Below are 20,856 nucleotides of genomic sequence, written 5' to 3' on the forward strand. Positions count from 1 at the left end.
ATCCTCGAGGAAAAAGCTTTCTTACCCCACTTCTCTGTTCTTCTGAAGCAGAAGAACTTAACTGTATTCAGACCTCCTTTAAAAAGCACAGAGGGGAAAAAAAACCCACTCACAGAAGAACACTCACCACCACTGTGCTTGGCTTAGTGCAAAGATTTACACCTACGGTTTGCAGTGCTTGGTGCTTGCAAGGCAAGACTAGCAGTGCCATAGCTCCCTGAACGAGAACAAGATGATACTGCTGCCAAACAAAGGTACTGTATCCTCTTCCATTTGTTCACTCCCAAGACTGGGCTATCCGCTCCCAAGTGCCAGGGCAAGACTATGAGCATCCATCCAGGGAAAGAAATACAGGAAGCGTCTTGGGTTAAAGTTAACTCACAGAAAAAAAAAGTTTAGTTTTATCCTGCATCAATTCTCAATCCGGTTCACACAGTGACTGCACAAGCCTACACTGGAAAAACAGAAGGGGCAGCACAGGAGTAAAAACAAGGAGCAACAGGAGGGATGACACTGGAGGAAGGCTTTTCTCAAGCAGCTTTAGGTGTCCAAGGAAACACGACCTATTCCGTACTGCTGGGATTGCCTTCACGAGAACCATTAAGTACCTTACCCTGTAACACAAAAGTTTAGTGATTTGCAGAGAAACAACTGGAAGTCTGAAAGCAGAAACACACACTTGCATCACAGGACGTTAATACAGCTAGATGGGAAGCGCTGTATCAACCTTTAACTCTTCTGTAGAGGAAGGTCCCTACTCAAGGCTGCTTGTACCCGCAGACCCGTGCATCACGCCTGTAACAATAAAACCGTGAAGAACTGCCAAAATCTTTTATTCTAAAGCACAGACCTGTTACGTTATAGCGAGGGTTCAGTTTAGAGCTCTGCTGCTAACAAAAGCCCTGCGGTGAGAGTACAGCAATGACCCCAGGGCCAGCCGCTTCACATAACGTTACCCGCCTGGCAAACGCAGACTCACCAGGCGCCCCCGCCGGGACAGGCCCGTGACCGAGGCGCTGCCCCCCCTCCCCCGCCGAGGGCCGGCGGGCACATACCCGACCCCCGTGGGCCAGCGAAGTTTTGCCCAGCTCCCCACCGGCCACACCGCGGCGGCTTCCCGGGACCCGCCTGCCCGCCAAGGCACGGGGGGCGGCTGTAGGCGGCCCCGGCTCGCCGGCCCAGCCGGGGGGCACTGGCGGCTCGCACAGAGGGACGAGGCAGCGAGGAGACAGCGGGGCGGCAGCGCCCTGAAGCACCGAAGCGGCGCTCGACTGGAAGAGAGCACCGGGGACAGCCCTCGGCCGCACCGCGGGCGGCCCCACAAGCCCTGCCCGCCACCAGAGCCCCCGAGACGGGCGCCCACCACTCACCCACCCCCCCCGCCCCAGTGCCGGCCCCGCCCGGGCGGCGGAGGGCGCCCACCACACACACCTGAATGTCGGGCGCGGGCAGGCCGCGCACATAGCCGTTGCGGAGCACGCCGTGGGCCGCGCCGCTGCAGCCGTTGGCGCGAGGCTGGGCACCCGGCGCCGCCGCAGCCCGGTTGGGCCGCTCCATCCCGCCGGCTCCGCTCCGCCGCGCCACGTCCCCCCCCGCGCTGCGCCGCACCGGAAGCGCGACCCGCCGCTTCCCCCAATCGCCGGCGGCAGCGTCACGCGCGGGGACGAGCTCCACAACGACGCATGAGCACGCGTGCGACACCGGCGGCAGAGGCCAGGGAGAGGGGGCGGGGCCTAGGGGACGAGGACCAATGAGAGACCCGCATGCTAATCACATGGGAGGGGAGCGAGGCGAAGGAAGGGGCTTGACCAATCGCAAAGCAGAAAGTTCGGAAGAAGGTGGAGCCAGAAGGTGAAAGTTGCCCAATCACGTGGCAGAGATGGAACCGGGAACGAAGAGAAGGAGATGAGCTAGCCAATCGCAGCGCGAGGTGGCAGGAGGGGCACGCACAAACAGCGGAGTCCGTCCAATGACAGGAGGGAGGAGCAGGGCGGTGGCTGGGGCGGCAGCCAAGGGGCGGGTGCTGGGGCAGGCTCGTGGGCAGGGTGTGAGGAGGCGGTGCATGAGGTGCTCCAGCGGCCGCGCCGCGGGGCGGGTCCAGTCCATCGCGGTGGGTGGGCGCGCCCGCCCGGCCTCGGCCCCGTCCGAGGGCGGACAGGGTAGCTGTGGGGGCGCCCTGCCCTGCCCTGCCCTGCCCTGCCCTGCCCTGCCCTGCCCTGCCCTGCCCTGCCTTCTGGGAGGGACCCGGTGCGTCCGTTAATGCTTTCCTTGACGCGAAGGGGCGAGTGCCGCGGAGTGCGCGGGCTGGTGCTGCTTCCGTTACCGGCGGCGGCCCTTCCCTCAGGGTACCCCAGTCGCTGGAGCGGGGAGAGGGCCGGGGTGGGATGAGGCAGCCGGGGAGCCCCTCGCCTGCCCTCGCTGCTCCGAGTCGCGGGAGCTGACGAGTGAAGTGGTTCCTTCAGGACCCGGGGGTTCCTCCAGGGCGCCCAGGCCTCGGGCTGTGCCGTTAATGGGCTGCGTGAAAGACAAAAGTAACTCATCGCGAGTCTGATGGGAGACCCCCTGGGTGAAAGTATCTGAACGGCTTTTTAGGAGGTCAGACTTAATTACTGTAATGCCCTTTCCTGCCTAGGATCGACTTGGGAGAGGTGTATCTTGGCTCAAGTCCACCTGGGTGACAAAGAACCGGATAGGAAATCCTGCAGACAAGCTCCAGGCAGAGTTTAAGTCAACAGGACTTAAATTTGGGCTTAAAAATAGGCGTATGCTTGGCTACCTTGCTGGGCTAGTATCCCTGACAGCTGAAGTTGCCAGTCTGTTAACTCTGCCTGCGGCTGTGTTTAAAAATCATCACATATTTGGCTGTGAATTTGAGTATTTTCTGGCAGCGTTTGGAAATACTTCATTCAAAGACTGGATAAACTAAACACTGTGTTTATTTCAAGAGTAGGTATTACCAGCCTTAGTGAAGTTTGGGTCACCAGACAACACCAGAGGAAAGGTGCTTTGCAAACCACAAAGTGTCTGTATTTGTGCACTGTCTGTTATACAACTTGTTTACGTCTTGGGGAGGGAGTGGGAAGGGGAAGGCATCCAGAGGTTTCTGAGTTGCAGGAGTCTTAACTGATAGAAAGGAAACAGCCTGACATGTTTAATCCCATACTGAAGAGATGGGAGAGTATGACTTTTGATTTCTCCAGCGTAACTGAGAGGGGAGGGCTGTGGTGTTTCTTACAATGTAACTTGGAACAATCAGAACACATCTCAGTTAACACAATGGAAAGTTAACAGGTTTAAGCAGATGACTTTGAGAGAATGGTCTCGTCCTTTTCTTTCTGATTTGCTACTGTCGATAGTTATTTTTCTGTATTATAGTCAACATCTCGGAGCCTCTGTCATGGATCTCATTGCAAATTCGATATGAACATGGAGTTCCTAACAAAAGTGAATTAGCTTCTGTGAAAGACAGTCATTTTTCTTCCCTCAAGAAGACTAGGGAGAGCTTCATAGCCTGGTTTCAGCCTATTTGTAGGCAGCAGTATGTGTCTAGTACGCTTCATATCTCTGGGTCACCTTTGGACAAGAGGGCTTTTTGTAATGAGAGGTACAAACACAGGCTTGGGGGTAACAAGTGCAGGCTGGGTGTGAGACCTTGCTCCTTTTCTTGCTCTCTGTGGCCGCTCCCATATCTTGCCTGCCACTAAAGCAGGTATGGACTTGCCTGAGAATCATTCTTTCTTCACCTGGTTTCGGTACACAGTGAGACAGGGCCGTCAGTTAAGATGGGATGGGCCATGTCCCCTCTCTCATGTTGTGGGATGGGAGCATGGGGGAGACTGGTGTTGCTAGGAAGGACCTAGTGATCAAAGCAGCAGACACCCCTGTTCAGCATTTGGGTGTTGTACAAGTGGACTTGCGTCAGTGTAGGAGCAGTTAGGAAGCTCCCACCGGCTGGTGGGGAAGAGGCACAGGGACCCCTCTTGCTGCTGAGCTTTCTCTGGATAAGGAGGGCAGGGTTTTTGCAGAGTTGAAGTGATCTATAAGAAAGTGAACAAATATTATAATGAAAAAAGAAAATGAGTGAGCAAGTGAGAGAGAAGTGTACTAGGGGACCACATACTGTAGAACTTTTTTTGTAGGATTTTTTCCCCCATTGCCATGGTTGGCTGTTGGCATTTTCCTTCTGTCTCCTCTCCCTTGGAACAGAAAGGATTGAATTATAGTGACCAGTTTTGCCATGGGATGCAGGTGATCCACCACCCTACACTCACAGGGCATGTGTGGGGTAGCACCCTCCACTCCCTGCCCACCTGCGTACGGAGGAGTTTCATCTGCTAATGCCTTACTTCTAGGGAGGATAAGCTGCTTCACCTGCCAGGCACTGGATCTCAGTGCTGGGTTATCTGTTCAATTAGTGCCCAAACTACTTCCATATGTAGGTACCTGCAGACTGGTTACTTCCTCTGTCCTTAAACCCAACTAGCACAAACCCTTACAGTGCAATGGTTTCAGTTTTGGTTTAGGAAACACAGGAAGAAAAAACATTAAGGGACCCACTGGTTAACTTGTGCAGGACTGGGCAATCTGACACAGCGGCTGCAGTGCTCCCCTGCATGTGGGACCTCATCATGCTGGCAGAAGCCACACTGCACTTAGTGTGGGGCCAGCATAACCTGGTGTTTGAGGGGCATCTGGCCCCTGCTGGCACCGTGCAGGGGGCAGGTAAGGCCATGCTCACTCTGGGGCTGCAGTGACAGAAGAGTCCAGGATATCCATGGAGACAAGTCCTGACACGGGGGTACCATCCCAGGGCACAGCTGCTGCCACAGGCAGCACCAAGCACATCCCACAGAGCTGCTGGAGTCCCACCTGTGGGCAGCTCTGATAGGGCTCTGTGTGACACATGAGACACCTGCGTACACAGGCGGCTGCAGCTTCTGCCTCTGCACTATGCAGTTGCAAAACAGAGCCAAATAAACTCAGAACAGCAAATTCCAGTTCTAAGTTTCCTTTTAGGTCTCAAGGATACTATTCCTGTGAGCTGGCAGAGCAAACAGCCTTACTCAGCCAACTGAATGAAGCAAAGGACGGCATCAAAAAATGTAATGAGTCAAAAGGAAGAGTGGACCATAAGGAACAAGTCAGATGGGCTAGGATAGCTGTGCAGCAGGCTCATATCAACAGAGAGCTTACTTCACTGACATGAGGCAATGGGTACTGTTTCTAACCATCTGTAGGTTTGGGGATCACAGAGTAAAATTATGAAGTTTGGAGACAGCAGAAGGGCAAATTCGTGAAGAAACAATTGGGTAACCACTAGGACAGAGAAGTGTAGCAGAAAAATATTCCACTCTAAGGTCCCAAAGAGAGAACAAGAGCCTTCTGCACTGATAAGAGATAATCAGAACTCGTCACTGAGATGTGACTGAGGGGAAGAATTTCCTTCCAGAAAGGAGAGAGTTGATAACTGAGACAAAATTGAGTATGTAAATGATGCCAGCTGCACAGAGAGTCTTGGAAAGTCTCAAGGTAGCTGTAGTCAGAAATAAACCTAAGCCTTTGACTTTAATATTTGCAATGCAGAGACAGAATAAGCAGTGGCTCAGCCATTGCATTCATGGCAGTTAATAGCAGGCAGGTCACTCTGAGAGGGAACAGTCTACATTCTTCAGGTGCCTTTCCACTTTTTCATCTTCAGTCTCCAGGTGCAGGCTGAAGTAAGCACGAAATGAGTGCTGAAGGTGTAATTGAAAAGGCTGCAGTTTGGGGAGACTGATGCAGGGCTGTGAGGTGAGTATTGTTTCTGCTTCCTGTTTTTCTTTCCCAGTTACAGTAACCTAGCACTGAAACTGCAGGGACTGTGCTGGGAAGTGACTCCATGGGAGCAGTGAACCTTGGCTTTTAGCTTGGGTCTGAATGGCAGAATGCCTGCCTGAAGCATAGGAGAAGAATTAGCAGAAGTATGGAAAGCTCTTTGAGGACCTCCTAGCCCTTGAAGAAAGCAGATAGCTATGAGGGTGCCCCAGGAGAATTTGTCAAGCCCATAGCTAAACTCCATGAAAAGCTGGAGAGGCCTTGGCATAGCTCCTAAGAGGGAGCAATGCTTGGAAGGTTGGCTAGCCTGGTGTAGGAATGGCTATCGTTTGTCCTCAGCATATCTTGATAAGTAGGTAAACTGTGAATGCCCACAGCAGATTGCTTCCTTCTGGTGGAGGCAAGGGGGAGGCTGGTACATCTTTCTAAACAATGGAGTTGGTTGGTTTAAATTTAGCTAAGCTGAGAATTTTGTTTCTACTCCAGGAGAGACCCTCCCTGTCCTTAACACTTTCTGCTGTGAACGCTACGGTTCTAGGTTCACCGCAGCTTCTGTTTCACTGGCTCAGAAAATAATATTATTCTGGAAATAACCTCTAAATCTATACAATGCTAAAAAGACTCTGTTCAGACTATTTTCCCCTCTCTTTGCAATGAAGCCTTGACTGAATCTATCTCTGGGCACTGATTTGGACCAGAATTTGTAAACGTGATGAACTGTCTGCTGTTCAGTGTGTTTGCCTGGAGAAATGAGCCAGGCTTGCATAACGTTTTTGTGGTTAAATGGGAAAGGAGTCGGGACGGGAGGTTTGTTGTGATGGGAGATGCAAGAGACCTGAGAGGATATAGCAGGGACTGAAAGATCTGTATTAATTTGGGTCTGATGAGCCACAAGAAAGCAGAAATGTAAGAGTGGGCGGGATGATATGTGTAGTGTCAGGGTGTTGGCCAGCAGAACAGGACATGGGAGGGAATATAGTGTGGCAGAGGGGATTAACGACAGACTGACTTAACCCCTTGCAGTTGTTACTCCTTTTGATACATACAGCTAGCCAAAAGTTTAATCCTTCAGGAGACAAGCGGATAACTGTATTTACCTTTTTTTTTAAAAAAAATTACAAAATATGTATAAGGTTATGTTTCCAATGATGTGAGGGAATCAAGCAGCAGGACACACTTTCCTTGCTCAGGGCTCCAGCCTTCTTTCAGCCAGTACCGAAGAGCAGTTTTTCTCTACCTTTCAGTCAGGGCTGACTGCCAAGATTGTCCTAGCTTTGTTTGGAGCCTTCTTCTCTATGCTTTATCTGCTTTTCCTCATGTCTCGTGTCCCCAAGACTCCTGTACAAAACAGTACTCAGAAAGTCATGTCCCTGTCTGTCCCCGTCCCCACCCACAGTTCAAGTTTCTGCATGTTTGCCTCTCCAACAAAGAGACCAACAAAGGCTGTAGCTACAGGAGCCCTTGTACTTGCCACCGAGAGAAGCTGATATGGGTTAAAACCTTCCTAGCAATGACTACGAGTTTGGTCCTACTGGGCAATTCACCTTGTATCCGTGTCAGATACGTGATTTAGTAGAGCAGGAGCGTCAGGTTTGGGAATGAATGGCTGAGATGGGATCAGTTATTTTATCATTCTTGGCTTATGTTAGCTTTTGTAAATGGAAACATGGCCTGGAAGAGTCTGTGGTCAAGATACAGGAGTATTGGCAGAATGGAGGTGCATTCAGTGTGCATTTACTTGGGCAGCAGTGGTTGGAAGCACGGTAATCTCAGTAGCTTCTGATCTCGTATTTGGTTCCTGGGATATGTGGTTAATCACCCATACTGCTTCAGCTTTCATGTCTGTCCTCCATGGACATTCATTGTCACTCATGCCTATTGCTGCTCAGGTTGGCGAGTGGTGAAGCAGCATAAGACCTAAAGAAACTTTCTTTAGGTCTCAGGTGCAGTTACTTTCTGACAGTGCTTCGTGCATCTAAACAGGCCTCAGTCCCCTCAGTTCAGGGCTCCCTAGTGCATTCATTACTAGCCCCTCCATCTCAAACACATCAGGGATTTGACCTCACATAGTTGACGTATGGGGCTTCTTTTTAGTGATCCACTCATCCATCTCCCTGTCTCTATCAGTGAAGAAAGTCCTGTGGCTGTAACCTATAACCAGGGTTTCTGCCTTTTCTGCCACCCATGTCGGGTGATTTTCAGCCAATGAGTTCAGTTTGTTTGTGCCTTGCTTTCTTAGTTCATAAAATGAGAGTAGTGAGACCATTACCCTCCATCTCCCCATCCAGGATGAAGTGAAAGGCTGCTTCTCTGCGGTATAAACAAAGGCCTAATTTACATGTAAATGCGTGTGATATCGCTGTAGCAGCAGAGTTGTACCAGTGAAGCCTTCCTTGTGTGTAGGCAGCTTATGTCAGCAGAATAGGGCTCTTTTTTGAGCAGAACTTTTCCAAGCACTATCAGCTATATCAGCAAAAACATTGAATACTGATATAACTGCATCCTTATTAGCACCCAGAGCCCCATGATATTTTAATTCCTAGCTTCTTTTTAGGTGCTTAAATACGTTTGACGATCTGGGCCTACGACCTTTGGCACTATGGAAGTGACCCCAAACCCTCCTCCCATCAGTACCGTGGTGAACGGGTTCAGGGCAGATGTGGTCTCACTTTATCAACAGCTGCAGAGCACTCTGAGAAGCTCTGGTAAAGGGCACTGAGCCCAGCAGAGTGTGATCAGGCTGCTAGGGCTAACTTCTAACTTCAAGGAGGACCACTGCTTCTTCTGCTGCTTCTGACAACGTTGGTACTGCAGGAGACTGGACAGGTTCCTCCTTATTCACCTGGTTCTGCGTGAAGAACAGAACTAAAAACAGTGTTCCCTTGAAAATGTGTCTTTGTTGATTGATAGGTTTTGTTTCATGCCTTACTGATGTTGTTACAAAGGTGGCACATGAGAAGACAGCATACTGTAGAGAAGAAGAGAGACGGTGAGGTCTGTACCCTAGCACCTGAGCAGAGACCAAACCCTAGCTTGGAGAAGGAAGGAAGGAGCAGTTTGTCCCCTTTCAGGTACCAAGCACAGTTTTGCAGGTTCTCATTCTCCTGCCTCTCCTCTTTAAAAAAACTGGATGAAGGGAGATATACAAGTTGACAAAAGACATGGCTAAAGGAGCTGGTTTTTTTGATGCTCAACTTTCTGCCTGCAGAGTGAGTCAGTTCAACTCACTGATCGAACAGAAAATTAACCCATGGATAATTGACTAGTTTTCCTTCAGGCTGGTGAACTGAACTGACTTGATGGCTGGGGGAAGTGGCCACAGATTAGACGAAGCGGAAACTACCCCTTCTGTGCAGCGAATTGCTCTTGAATTACAAATCTGGTATTAGGGGCGATGGGAGCATAGAAAGGACCAGCTACCTGAAGCTCAGTCCAGAGAAAAAAGTCAGTACAGGAAAACGGAAGGCTGCTACCTTTTGTTTTGGCAAGGATGTTATAATTTGGGTAGGGGAGAGAGAGGTGTTGCCAATGAGGTGAGGGAGAAATTGAACAGAATCCTTAACTACTCATAACTAGGTAATTAAAAACTTTCCCTTCAAAATCAAAGTAAGTAAAAGCCATGCTTATCTTGAGGAAAGGAAAGATGTTAGAGGCTGTGCCCTGCTGTAGGGGAAGTCTGCCCCAGGACCAGGGATGGGTACTTGGGCTTCCATCAGCGAGACAGCGTGACACTGCCGGCAGGACACGTACTGAGTGCTCGAGTTGTCTTTCCCACTCACACTGCTCACAGAGTGTGTGTGTTGATCAGCATCAGCCGAACAGGGTGGCAAGCCTGGCTCTGTGCTTGCCCCCCGAGTGCAGGGGAGAAATGTCTGTGCCCGACAAGTGTAAGAGGCAACTATGGGAAATGTCAATATTCACAGGGAAATCACAGCTCCAGTGAAGATGCTGCAGGCCTGAGTGGCTGCTGTATCGGGCATGGCCATAAGAGGGAAGTGTGTGCTCAGGCATTAGGTGTCTTTCTCAGGGCTGGAGCAGCCCTAGCTGGGTTGCTTGTGGCTCTGCAAGCAGCATGGACTCTGTGTCCCACCTCCTGTGCAGGGCTAAAAGCAGAGCCTGTGCCTCTGCAGGCACCGGAGTCAGCCACAGCCAAGCGTGCAGGTAGTGGTGATGGGGAGAGAGGGGAGCAGAGATGGGAAGGTGCCATGTGCAGGTGCCTGTCACCTCCTGGAGATGGGGGAGGATGAGATATGCAACCCTGACCAGTCCTGGTAGAACTGGGCCTGCCTTGTCCAGACACGCTGGGCAGACAGCTGGGGAAATCTCATTTCAGTAATATCCCCACACATATACATCAGATCACTGGTTGTACTAGCTGCATCATAGTCAGATAAGGGCATTCAGGCTTGAGGATGGTGATGTTGAAGTGCTTTTAGGAGGGGTAGGGGACCTAAAGAGAAAGAGAGCTGAAGTCAGCAAGGTAAGCTTGAAAGGTTAACAAAGAGGAGGGTGGGTCCAAAAGGATATGGGCAGGCATCCCTGCCAGCTCTCTAAAAGAGACGTTTTGCCTGAAGCACTTGTCTGGGCATTTTGTAGGCCACATGTACAGACCATGCAAGCTATATAGGAGTAACAAGTGGGACTTGGTTGTTAGCAACCCCCTTAGACTCAGGTGACTGTCACCCTCACGATATGGGCCATCCCTGACTTTGCTATGTGCTTGTTAAAACTCACCACAGCACAAGGCAGAACAGCACACTTGTACCATGCAATATGGGAAGCTGAGGCTCCACCAAGTCTATGCCTGCTGGCTCCCGTTGGCCCTGTTAGCTGGAGCTGTCACGTACGTATGGCTGAGGAGTTTCTATTTGCCACCTGGCCTGGCTGAGGGCAGCTCTGTGCCCACCCTAGTAACACTGCCCAAGCACTAATCACAGCAGCACCTTCTGGAAGAGCTGAGGGAACCTAATGTGACAGTGGTAGCTTGGGAGAGGTCCCCAGGCTGGGTCTGGTGGTGTAAGTGGGAGCTGAGTTTCATCTTTTGATATGGGGTGATATCTGGCTGTTGTGTAGCAGAGGACTTAGGGACTCAGCTTATGGCTCCTAGCTACCATGGTCCTGCTATACTATAAAATCAGTCACTGTGGTTCTGGACTTCTGTTTCTCTGCTATCAGCAGGGAACAGAGCCCTCCTGCAGGGACCCACAGGGTGCTGTGGGGAGAAACGGAATTGAGATTGATTTCCTATAGTTACCTGCCAATAAATGTGAGTGGCAGGGTCTGGTCAGGAGCACCAAATGACCTGACTACCCGCCTCCCAGGAGTTGGCACTGCAGAGAGGCACACAGTCTTCTCACAGATCTGCTTCTCAGGGACATTTTTTCCTCAGAGGCAGAAACGGAGGAAAATGAATGAGAGCGAGCTGAATTTATTCCTTGTTCATGCCACAGCATGAAAACAAAATGCATCCAAGAATAAACTGTACAAGAGCTGTAGGCAGGTGTTGTGGCAATGCTGGGGGAGACAGGGTGGGGGCGTCTTTTGGCAGCTGGCTGAGCATGTGTTCATCTTGTGCTTCTGAAGCGTCTTATGCGTGTAGAGCAGAGGGACCTATAGTTGTAGGAGCAGGGACTGTAAGCCTGGATGGTTATCTGGAGGCATAGGTGATATGAGTGGGAGAGAGCTGAGGGAACGTGTATTGGTCAGCACATACATGTTGTGTATCATATATGGGCAAGGGTGTTGCACATCAGGGGATGTAGCGTGCGTGTGGGCTGCGGGCAGGGGGCTGCTGTGCATGTGGATACAGGGGCAGTGTGCTGCCTGTGCTGTGTGCAGGGCAGTTGTGCAGGGAATGGCTGCATGTAAGGACAGGAGAGGTTACTTTGCAGTTCAATGAGGCGAAGAATTACCATGGTGACCACAGTCTCCTCTCCCTGCCAGATGCCAGGTTCCCAGGCAGTAATGTTTGTGTGTTGTTCTAAAAGCCCCAAACTCACCCTCCCTCTTTTGAGAATGGGTGAGGACCATGCTGCCCCCTTTCCAGACTGGGAGAGCAGTAGACACTGGGATATGGGGGTGCTTTCTGCACATTCCATCTTTCAGCAGAAAGGGCACCACTATCTGCGTACCTTCTACACTGGTGGCTGCTGCAGCTCAAAGAGAGAAGGGCTGTGGTTTGAATTACTGTGATACAGTATGGTTCTTGCACTGTATGTCCACGCAGTGTCCTCAGGGGCAGTGAAGTCTGAGCCAGCTGCCAGTTCTTAGGCACCTACTGTGCATGTGGAGAGAGCTGTCTGTTGGAGGACCTTGCACCCATGCTGCAAGAGAGGTGCTCTAGGGAGCATCACAGTGAACTTCAACCTTAGCACCACCAAGAGCTTGGAGCTCACCAGCAATAGGTACTGCAAGACTCCAAGGACAGACAGAAGGTAAATGTGCACCAGAACATAAAGCTTCCTTGCACCTAGTGTATTCACGCTTGCTGTTAGTGCCCACACTGAGTATGTTTTCTGTTCTTACTCAGTTGGATCAGATCATGTCCTGTGCTGTAGCCCCTGGCAAAGAAAGTACAGCTGCATCTTTCAGGTACCACAGGAGCTAAGGTGCGTTCCTCAGGTACCTTACTCCTTTCATCTTCAGAGACCTTACTCCTTTCATCTTCTGAGGTCTTATTTTTTTTCATCAACTCTCTAGGTTTAGTGCTCTGTGGTCTGTGAGGCCATATAAATCATATATCTCCTGTGCTCTCAGTTAAAGGTTTGGGGAGGTGGTTGCTTTGTGGTCTGTGGGGAAAACTTGGAGGAAGAAAGGCTTTGTGGCCTAAAATGTTTGGAAATGCTTGGTTTAGGGAGGAACACTGATGCATCCTGCACTGGCCCATATGCAAAAGCTAGAAAGAACAAACCAAGTAGAAGGTCACACTGGTTCCTGTAGGCTGAAGTGCCACAGGAGACTAGAGGGGTCCTGTAGACCAGCAGGTAGGTCATCATGTCACTTCTGCTGCACTGGAACATTGCAGACATGCAGAACACAGCTCAAGGCAAAGGTCCGATGCTCCTCCTCACTGATGTGCCCATTGCAGCATCCTCCCTTGAGTATTCATCTTTTCCCTTTAAGAGTTTTTGTTTAAAGCACAGAAAAGCATGCTAGACACTGACAAACAGGTATTGTCATCTTGCAGAGGGCTGGCAAAAGAACAAATAGCTGCAGTTCAGTGGAGGTGAAGCAATCTCTCCACACAGCAGAGATCTGCTAATTTTCATGGTCATGAGGTCTCACTGGAAAGATATTTTTAAATGAAAAAGCAAGGAAATTATGCAAAATAGATTTGAGCATATTCCAGGAGATAGTTAAATTTTTCATAGTGAAAACCGATAATAGATCAGTCTGTGTGCTATGAACATCTCGTCACAAAAATACATCACAGGAGGCTTCTGCTGTCTGTTCTTGGGTGAGCACTGACCTTGGCTATTAGATCTCAATTAAGCAAGTATATGACTGATGTTTCTCTCTCCCCGACTTTTCTGCTGCAGAAAATAATATTCAATGAATCAAACACCGAGTACCTGCACACTTACTCTCCAGATGGGACCCATGGTTTCTCAGTAGGTTCCACGTCACCTGAAAAAACAGCATTTCTTGTGTGAATTCCAGGGAAAAATTCCAGGGAAAGGAAGTATTAAAGACCTGTGGAGCCAGGGATTGCTGGCTTCAGCATTGAGCAGCCTCTGCTGTTCCAGAGCAGTGTGCAGTGATGCTTGCAGAGCTACAGGGGAGGGATGAGTAGGCTACAGGGATCAGAGAGAGCATGCCATATCTTCACTTCTTTATGCTTGCTCACCTGGGATCCTTTCCTTTAATTTCTCCCTTATCATTTTATCCTAGGAGAAGGGAAGAAGTGCTAGTGGATTAGACAAGGGTAGTAATAAGACCATGCAAGACTTGCCTTGCTGCGTAAGAGCCCTGTGCAAGCCAAGAGGTGTCTGCAGACTTGGTTCCACATTCAGCCCAGGTAAATACTGAAGCATCTAAACAGTGTGCCAAACTCAGATCTCTCCTGGTGCACAATCACAGTGCTGGTCCAGGAAGGGCTTGGAGGAGATCCTTTCCCTACACTCATGTTTGACATCCAGCAGCAGCTGTCAATGGCAGGAACAGCCGCAGAAACAGTTGTTGGAGAGGTGTGTTCCTGCTGTTGACAAGTGAGGACAGGGCATTAGGAGGGGATGAAGAGTTCTCTCTGCCAGCTAATTATGAGTGTTGCCTACAGCTGGGATTCAGGCAGGGAACAGGTGACATGTGGCAGCATCTGAGCTACAAAGATGGAGGAGGCAGCAGGGAAAGGACAGATTTTTGTTGCACTTATTCTAGCACTGCTTGGAGGCAAGAGGAAGAATGAGGGGGGAAAAAAAAACGATCGTGGACAAGGACATGCTATCTCCTACAAACTGCCAGTCCTATGGGGAGCAAAAGAGATGCCACTTTGTCATGAGCATTGTGATGAGGATTTGATGGAGCAATGTCAGTGTGAAGAATAGAAGACAGGTTTTCTACATGGTGGAACAAAGCCCTTGCTTTAAAAGGACCTGTGGTATGTTTACAGCTGTCTGGGCTGAAAAGGGGCTTATTTGGGTGCAGCATTCAGCTGTGTGTAGAATGGCTGCAGATTATTTGCAGTAGTGCAGCTAAAATCTTCCTGACCCCCTGTCACAGACACCTGACAATCAGCACTTTTGCAAAGTCAGGTTTCATCACAGCAATGAGAACGAGCCGACAAACTCAAACCAGTCATTACAAGATTGTTGCTGTTCTCTGACAGTCTTTCCAGGTGCTGGCTGTATTTGACAAAAGGTCAGACTAACATCTGACTTTAATCTTAGAGGAAAGCTGTCTGAAAAGCCAAGGGGGAAAAGGCCAGTGTACATGAAAGTGTGCTGACTGGAGTGGCAGAAAGCTGTACCTAAGCTTGATCTCAGCCACTGGGACAAGGTAAGACAACACCAGATCAGTTCTGTCTGTTCTAGAAAAGATGGGACATTCTATGCAACAACTGGGAGTGAGAAGGGTATTAGATCTTGGTGCTTGTCCTGTATTCAGCTTATGTTGTTCCTTTTCTCTGCCTGCCTTGGCTGTGGGCAGTGACACTTTTTCTTCATCCTTAGAAGAAACCATTTCCAAACATGTTTTTGTTACCACTACTGTTAAGAATTTCTCGATGCTCCACTCAGGTTTACTTTTGTTCAGCTCCATCCCATGATTCCTAGCTCCACAATCGCAAGACTTGTCTAAGGAGCCATCCCCTTATGAAGCATCATGTCTTTCCAAAATTTAAATTCTCTCTGAAAACAAAGCTAACTCTGAAGCTTCAGCAACAACCATCACCTCTGCCTGGGCAGATTGTTTTTAAGCAAGAACAGTGCTTTGAAAGATGAGTCTCCTCTCCAGGCTGTGTGCTCTGCTTTGGCTCCTCCATCATTTCAAAATCAATAGCTGTCTCTGATTGCCCCCCTCCCCTCCAGACCCTGCTCTTTGCTACCTCATTTTGGTTTTAATTTGCCACAGCAAAATTGCAGTCATTTTTTCCCCATCCTAATTAAGAAACCTATCTGTTAAGGAGAAAGAAAACAAAAACAAAGCCTTCTTATCTAAGCTCTTAGTGCAGAACAGAGACAGAAATGATCACCTCTAGAAAGCCAAGGCCTTTATTGATTCTTCTGGCCTTCCTCAGTAAATACAGAATGAGTTTTAAATTCACCTAGAAGGAAGCTAAAAGCCGATGTAAAGTGCTGGCTTCCCAACATCAGAAAAGAAAGAGGCAGTATGTCTTCTAGGCTGACTCACTTTTTACTTTCTATACATAGTTTCAACAAGAATATTTGGAGAATGTTTCATTGTACCTCACCGAATCATAGAATTATTTAGGTTGGAAAAGACCTTTAAGATCATCGAGTGCAACCATAAACCTAACACAGCCAAGTCCACCACTAAACCATGTCCCTAAGTGCTACATCATAAGCGTGAGTGCCACCTCAGCTTACTTCTATTTCAGTTTCCTCACATTTTTGGTATAAATTGGCCTTGTTCCTGACATTCTAGGAGGTAATGGTCCTGACCTACCTTTTGAAAGAGCTTTGAGACCATGAAACAGATTGGAAAAGCTGTGTTGTGGGCAAGTGGCCTCGTTCAGCCCAGCCAGCAGCAGTGAGCACTTGAGTTAAGGAAATAAGCATTGAGTGGTGGTGAGCCTCAGTGCGAAGAAGCGTGATTACGGACACAAAAAGGGAAAGGCTACACAGAGTAGCTTGGGGGACACTCCGCTATGCATGGGGATTTTGTGGAAGAGGACATTCAACAGCACCATAGGAAAAGGTCAGAGACAGAATAGTCCCTACTGACTTGGGAAAAATTAGATGGGAGTGCATACACAAGATTAAAACTTTCACTGTCCAGACAATAAACATCTCTATTCTGCAGAGAGGGAAAGCTACTGCAGGCTTTTCCAGACTTTATCGCCTCTCTCCTTCTCCTTGGTGTACTGGAAGTGGTAGATACCTTACGTGATGCCTATCGGAATACATGCCCTAGCTGTGAATAAAATTCAGATCTTGCTCCCTGCTGTACTCCACACGCTTATTCACCATCTTGGAGAGAGAAGCATTTAGCTGATGAACCTGCTCAGAGTCTTTGTGCATAGTCAGCTCCTCCTAAGAGGGGTCATGCACTTAGAATAGCGGGAACTGGATGGGGATCATGCTCACTGGGCTAAAATTACTCTGATATTCCAGATTGTTCCTCTCTTGACTAGGACCCCAAGAGCAAAAGCCCTCAGAGCATGACCTGCTATAAAAGTTGAGACAAGTCTGCATTAAGAGCATAAAAGTAGGCTTTTTGAGCCTGGCTTCCTAAAGGAATAAGGGCTCAAGTTCTTATGGTTTGTGCATGTGTTAAACTCTGTGTGTCCTCACATTCCTGTCCAGTAACTTTGAAACCTGTCACTCTCTTTCACTTAGCTTTGCTAGACGGCATAAATTTCACAGCTAATTAAGTTCCTGCAGGTTTAGTAGGTAGCCAGTTAGAGGAGAGGGACCCTATAAATACCCTGATTCAGGAAACGGGTGCACCGTCTGTGTATTAAACACTGGAGAGATCACATGGGAAAAAACCACTTATAAATGTTCAGCTGGACAAAAAGCTTCAGTGACAGCTCACAATTTTTCAGGAACATAAATCCATAGGGAACTATGGTACATTCATTCTGCACCTCGCAAAACTACTGCTTTTGTTTTATTGTGATGTAGATGGGAGGAAAAAATATTTAATTTAGGAAACACTGTAAAAAAACCCCACAGCCTAAGATCCAGTGGATTAAAGTGGATCTGGTGGACCTGGCGGGTTTAGGAACTAGGATTCAGTAGTCCATTTGTTGTTGGCATCCTGTTTGTAATAGAAACCAGCACTAGCAGTGAGAGTGGTGTTCCACCTGAAATACGAAAAGGTGCTGAAGAGGGCTAGCAAGGAAAGTCAGGGGCCCAGGGCACATGACCTCTAGGGAAATGTCGTGGGTCCTGGGGTCCTTTCGTGTGGCACAGAGGAGACTAAGGGCAGGTGAGTCTAACTGTAGACTTCAATTATTTGAAGGAGAGTTACAAAGACAGTTGAATGAAACTCTTGGTAGTAACGGTAAGAAAAAGGCAGAGGCAATGGTTACAAGTTGTATTCTGAGAAACTCGGGCAGGACATAAGGTGAATTTCTTCATGAGGTGAGTAAGGCAGCACTGGCACAGGTTACTGAAAGAAATGGCAGAGTCTCCATCACGGAAGGTTTCTGTGTCTCACCTCGGTAGCCCGTTGGCCGTGGCAGTATTCCTAGGGGGAGGCTAGACTAGATGCCTCCAGAGGTCCCTTCAACCACCATTTCTGTGGTCCCTTGACTACAGATATCAGAAGATGATGCAGGGAACAGCTTGTATGAGCTAAGCTGTGACTTGCACAGTGGCAACTTTTATCTCACCTCGACTTTACCAGAGCATATGTGAACATATTTTTAGTGTTCAATTCTTTGTATAGAAAAATGGTTTTATTAAGGTGTTTGTGATTATCAGTCACTAAATATAAACAGCAGAACTTATTTTGTACTGTGCTAAACTTGTGTCAGCCACATCTTGTGCCTCTTGTAGCAGATCTTTAGTGTTATGCTAGATTGTTTTCAATCAGCTTTGGTTATTAGGATTTACAGAGGCATCAGCAGACAGTGGATGACTATCACTGGTTTTCTCTCAAAGTCTCTTCTTGCATAGACATTATCCAAAAAAAGGCCTTCTATATATGGGTCTTTCGAGGCCTCCAGCAACTTAGTTTTCTGGATCATGAATTTCTGCAGTCGAGGTACTTCTGTTAACTTTTTGAGGCAATGTGTTCAGACCCAGGCAAGTTTTATGATTTCATCAGAACTAAAGTATACTTACAGCACACTGGATATAGCTCAATTAATTTTTCATCCCAGTTAAGGGGAAGACAATCTTGTCACTGACAAGTTGCTTTTCCATGTTAAATCTATCCTGCTTCAGGTGTGATGCAAAGAATGAGAATGACTTACATGAACAGATGAAGACAGATCCAAGCTCTTGTCTGCACTCTGTAAGATGCGAGCCAACTTCAACCTGGACCTGTAGCCATGGCAGTGAGATACTGTGCTGCTGTCTGGGTATTCCCTACCCATTATCTTCTTCCCTAGCTATTAGCTTCTCCCTACCTACTAGCTCAGCAGAGCATGTCGCATAAATAGAGGAGCTTAGGTGCACCTTACTACTATTTGTAGAAATATCTGATGTGGAACAGTGAGGAAAAAAATGTTAACAAGCTCTCAAAGAAAGGAAAAATACCTCAGACCAGAATCATTCTGGCAGCAGGCACAGCTCTAGGGACTGCTTTGCCCAAAAGTTCCTGCCTGGTTGGCATGCAGAGGGCATGCAGTAAATCTGTCTTGGGCACTAGCCAGCAGTCCGGTTTGTAACACTGAACTTCTCTAGCACAGTACTCTCAAGAGGACTGACTATTATAAGTTTGTACAGGCAGTTTCCTCTTCTGCTTCCAGTATTCATCCCACGGTGCTTTGATTCTGATTTAACTGGAGATTTTGTTTTCCCTTTACTCTTGATTATAAAAAAAAAAATCAGTAATTGTTTAAACTCTGTTGGACAGTTAGTTAGCTTTATCTATAGATGACATAATGAACTGAGTACATGTGGTAAACAACTTGCTTCATTTCCAGGTGGCCTTGAATTAAACACATGATTATCTTCCTGTAATCAACTCATTACATTAATTTTCTTGCAGAATTGGTCCAGATGACCTCTTCTTTCCCTCTGCTCAGCTGTGCACAGCAGGACATCCTAGAAGACTACTGCCTATGCCATTGATGCAATTTTGTGCTTGTGGCCCTTGGGCAGTACTTCTCCTTTAGAGGAATTAAAAGCTACAGAGATTACCTCAGTGCGCTCCTGTATGAACACAAGCAAATATTTGTGATACCTATAGATACAAAAATTTGATCAGTGCTATGAAAAATCCTGTTGTGTCATCACAAACCTAAACAATGAGGTGCAGTGTCACAGCCTCAGAGCTGTGTAGAGTAGATCAATGGTTCCCAATCCTTCTGTCCTTGAAGGAGAATTAGCAGAGCGTGTCATTGGATGCAGCCCTGTTCCCTGCCTTCTTCCCAGGGCTGTTGCTGCCTCTTCGAAATCACGTTCTGGAAGCACAGTTTGCAGAGCCCACAGAAGTCCTGTGGTTTGCTCATTTGTACTCCACTCTTCTGTGGTCACAGAACCAATGCTCCTGCTAGGCTGGCAGGTCAGGAAATTCTCCCTTCTTATAGTTGTTTCTCTTTGTACATGGATGACTGTTTTGTTTGTTTCCTGGGTCATTTCCCATATGCCCATTTCTGGGTCATGGACTTTTCATTTTCTGGGTGCCCAATACAGAGTTAGATCAGGGCTGACTCTCACTCACAGTGGCATTAGATAACAAGCTTGACTGCAAGTCAGTAACAGCCAATTCTCAACTCAGTTACATCTAAACATACAGCTTCAATGGCTGGATACTTCCCAAGACCAATTGCTATCAGTAGTTTGCAGCATTTACTACAATTTTAAACTGCAGAGGATAAACAGTATGGTTTCTTGTCATTGAATCACAGGAACAATTGAATCCTGGAGTAAATGATTACTTGTCATTTGTTATATATTTGTAGGGAACTGATGACATAAGAAGCGAGAACCATGGGCTTAAACCTCAGCCTTCAACATGAAGAAACCAGCTCCAGTTGATGACAATCTAGTTCCATGATTCTGTCTTCTCTCATCTTCAGTGCTGAGTTGGCAGATTTTTGCTTCCCTCTCAAGGGCGAAGAACAGAAAGTCTGCCTTCTCCCTGTCAGCAAAACAAATATTCCTCTCCCCTTCTCCACCCTCAGGTGCCACTAAGGGAGCTTTGCCGTTTTCTGAGCCTTACTCCGTCAACTCTCCTTTCTGGTCATGTTGCAACCTCTCTGCTTAATAGTATTCACTCTACCAGGGCTCAGCTGTAAACACCCCAGGTCTAGGATACCAAAAGGACACATTTCTGGCATAGAATAAGATATTAAAACCCACATCTGATTATTTTAGACATTAAATTACTGGAGTTCTTTGCAGTATTGTATAAGGAATTAATTGCACACATACACACATTCACCTGCTATGAAATAAGCAGACCAGACACACTTTCCCCATGAGGAAAAGCTGCCACACACATATTAAATTGGACTTTGATACTGCAGGCAACACCTCTCTGAAACTGCCCAGCCAAGCCTGAACTGCCCATAAGCAAAGTAGCCCTGCAGACATATGTAGAGCTCCTCCACCGGAGCTGGCAGATGGTGGAGGCAGTAGATCCAAGAGAAGCCTGGAGGGAACAGCACAAGGGATGCAGCAGCATTAACAACACACTGAAATAACTAACTAAGAAAAAGAAAAGAAAAAAAAAAGCCAGCCCAAA

The 20,856-nt window shown here is 48.0% G+C and overlaps 1 protein-coding gene across 1 annotated transcript in view; it reads right to left on the bottom strand.

The window, feature by feature from the left end:
* The window catches only part of SPTLC2 (serine palmitoyltransferase long chain base subunit 2), an 81,529-nt gene extending 79,972 nt beyond the window's left edge, over positions 1–1,557 (bottom strand). The window contains exon 1 of the mRNA XM_068399125.1: positions 1,432–1,557. Within this exon, the coding sequence (XP_068255226.1) occupies positions 1,432–1,557 (126 nt within the window). The remainder of the gene's footprint in view (positions 1–1,431) is intronic.
* Between the last annotated feature and the right edge of the window lie 19,299 nt (positions 1,558–20,856).

Source organism: Nyctibius grandis, chromosome 4 (genome assembly GCF_013368605.1).
Source record: "Nyctibius grandis isolate bNycGra1 chromosome 4, bNycGra1.pri, whole genome shotgun sequence".
NCBI lineage: Eukaryota > Metazoa > Chordata > Aves > Nyctibiiformes > Nyctibiidae > Nyctibius > Nyctibius grandis.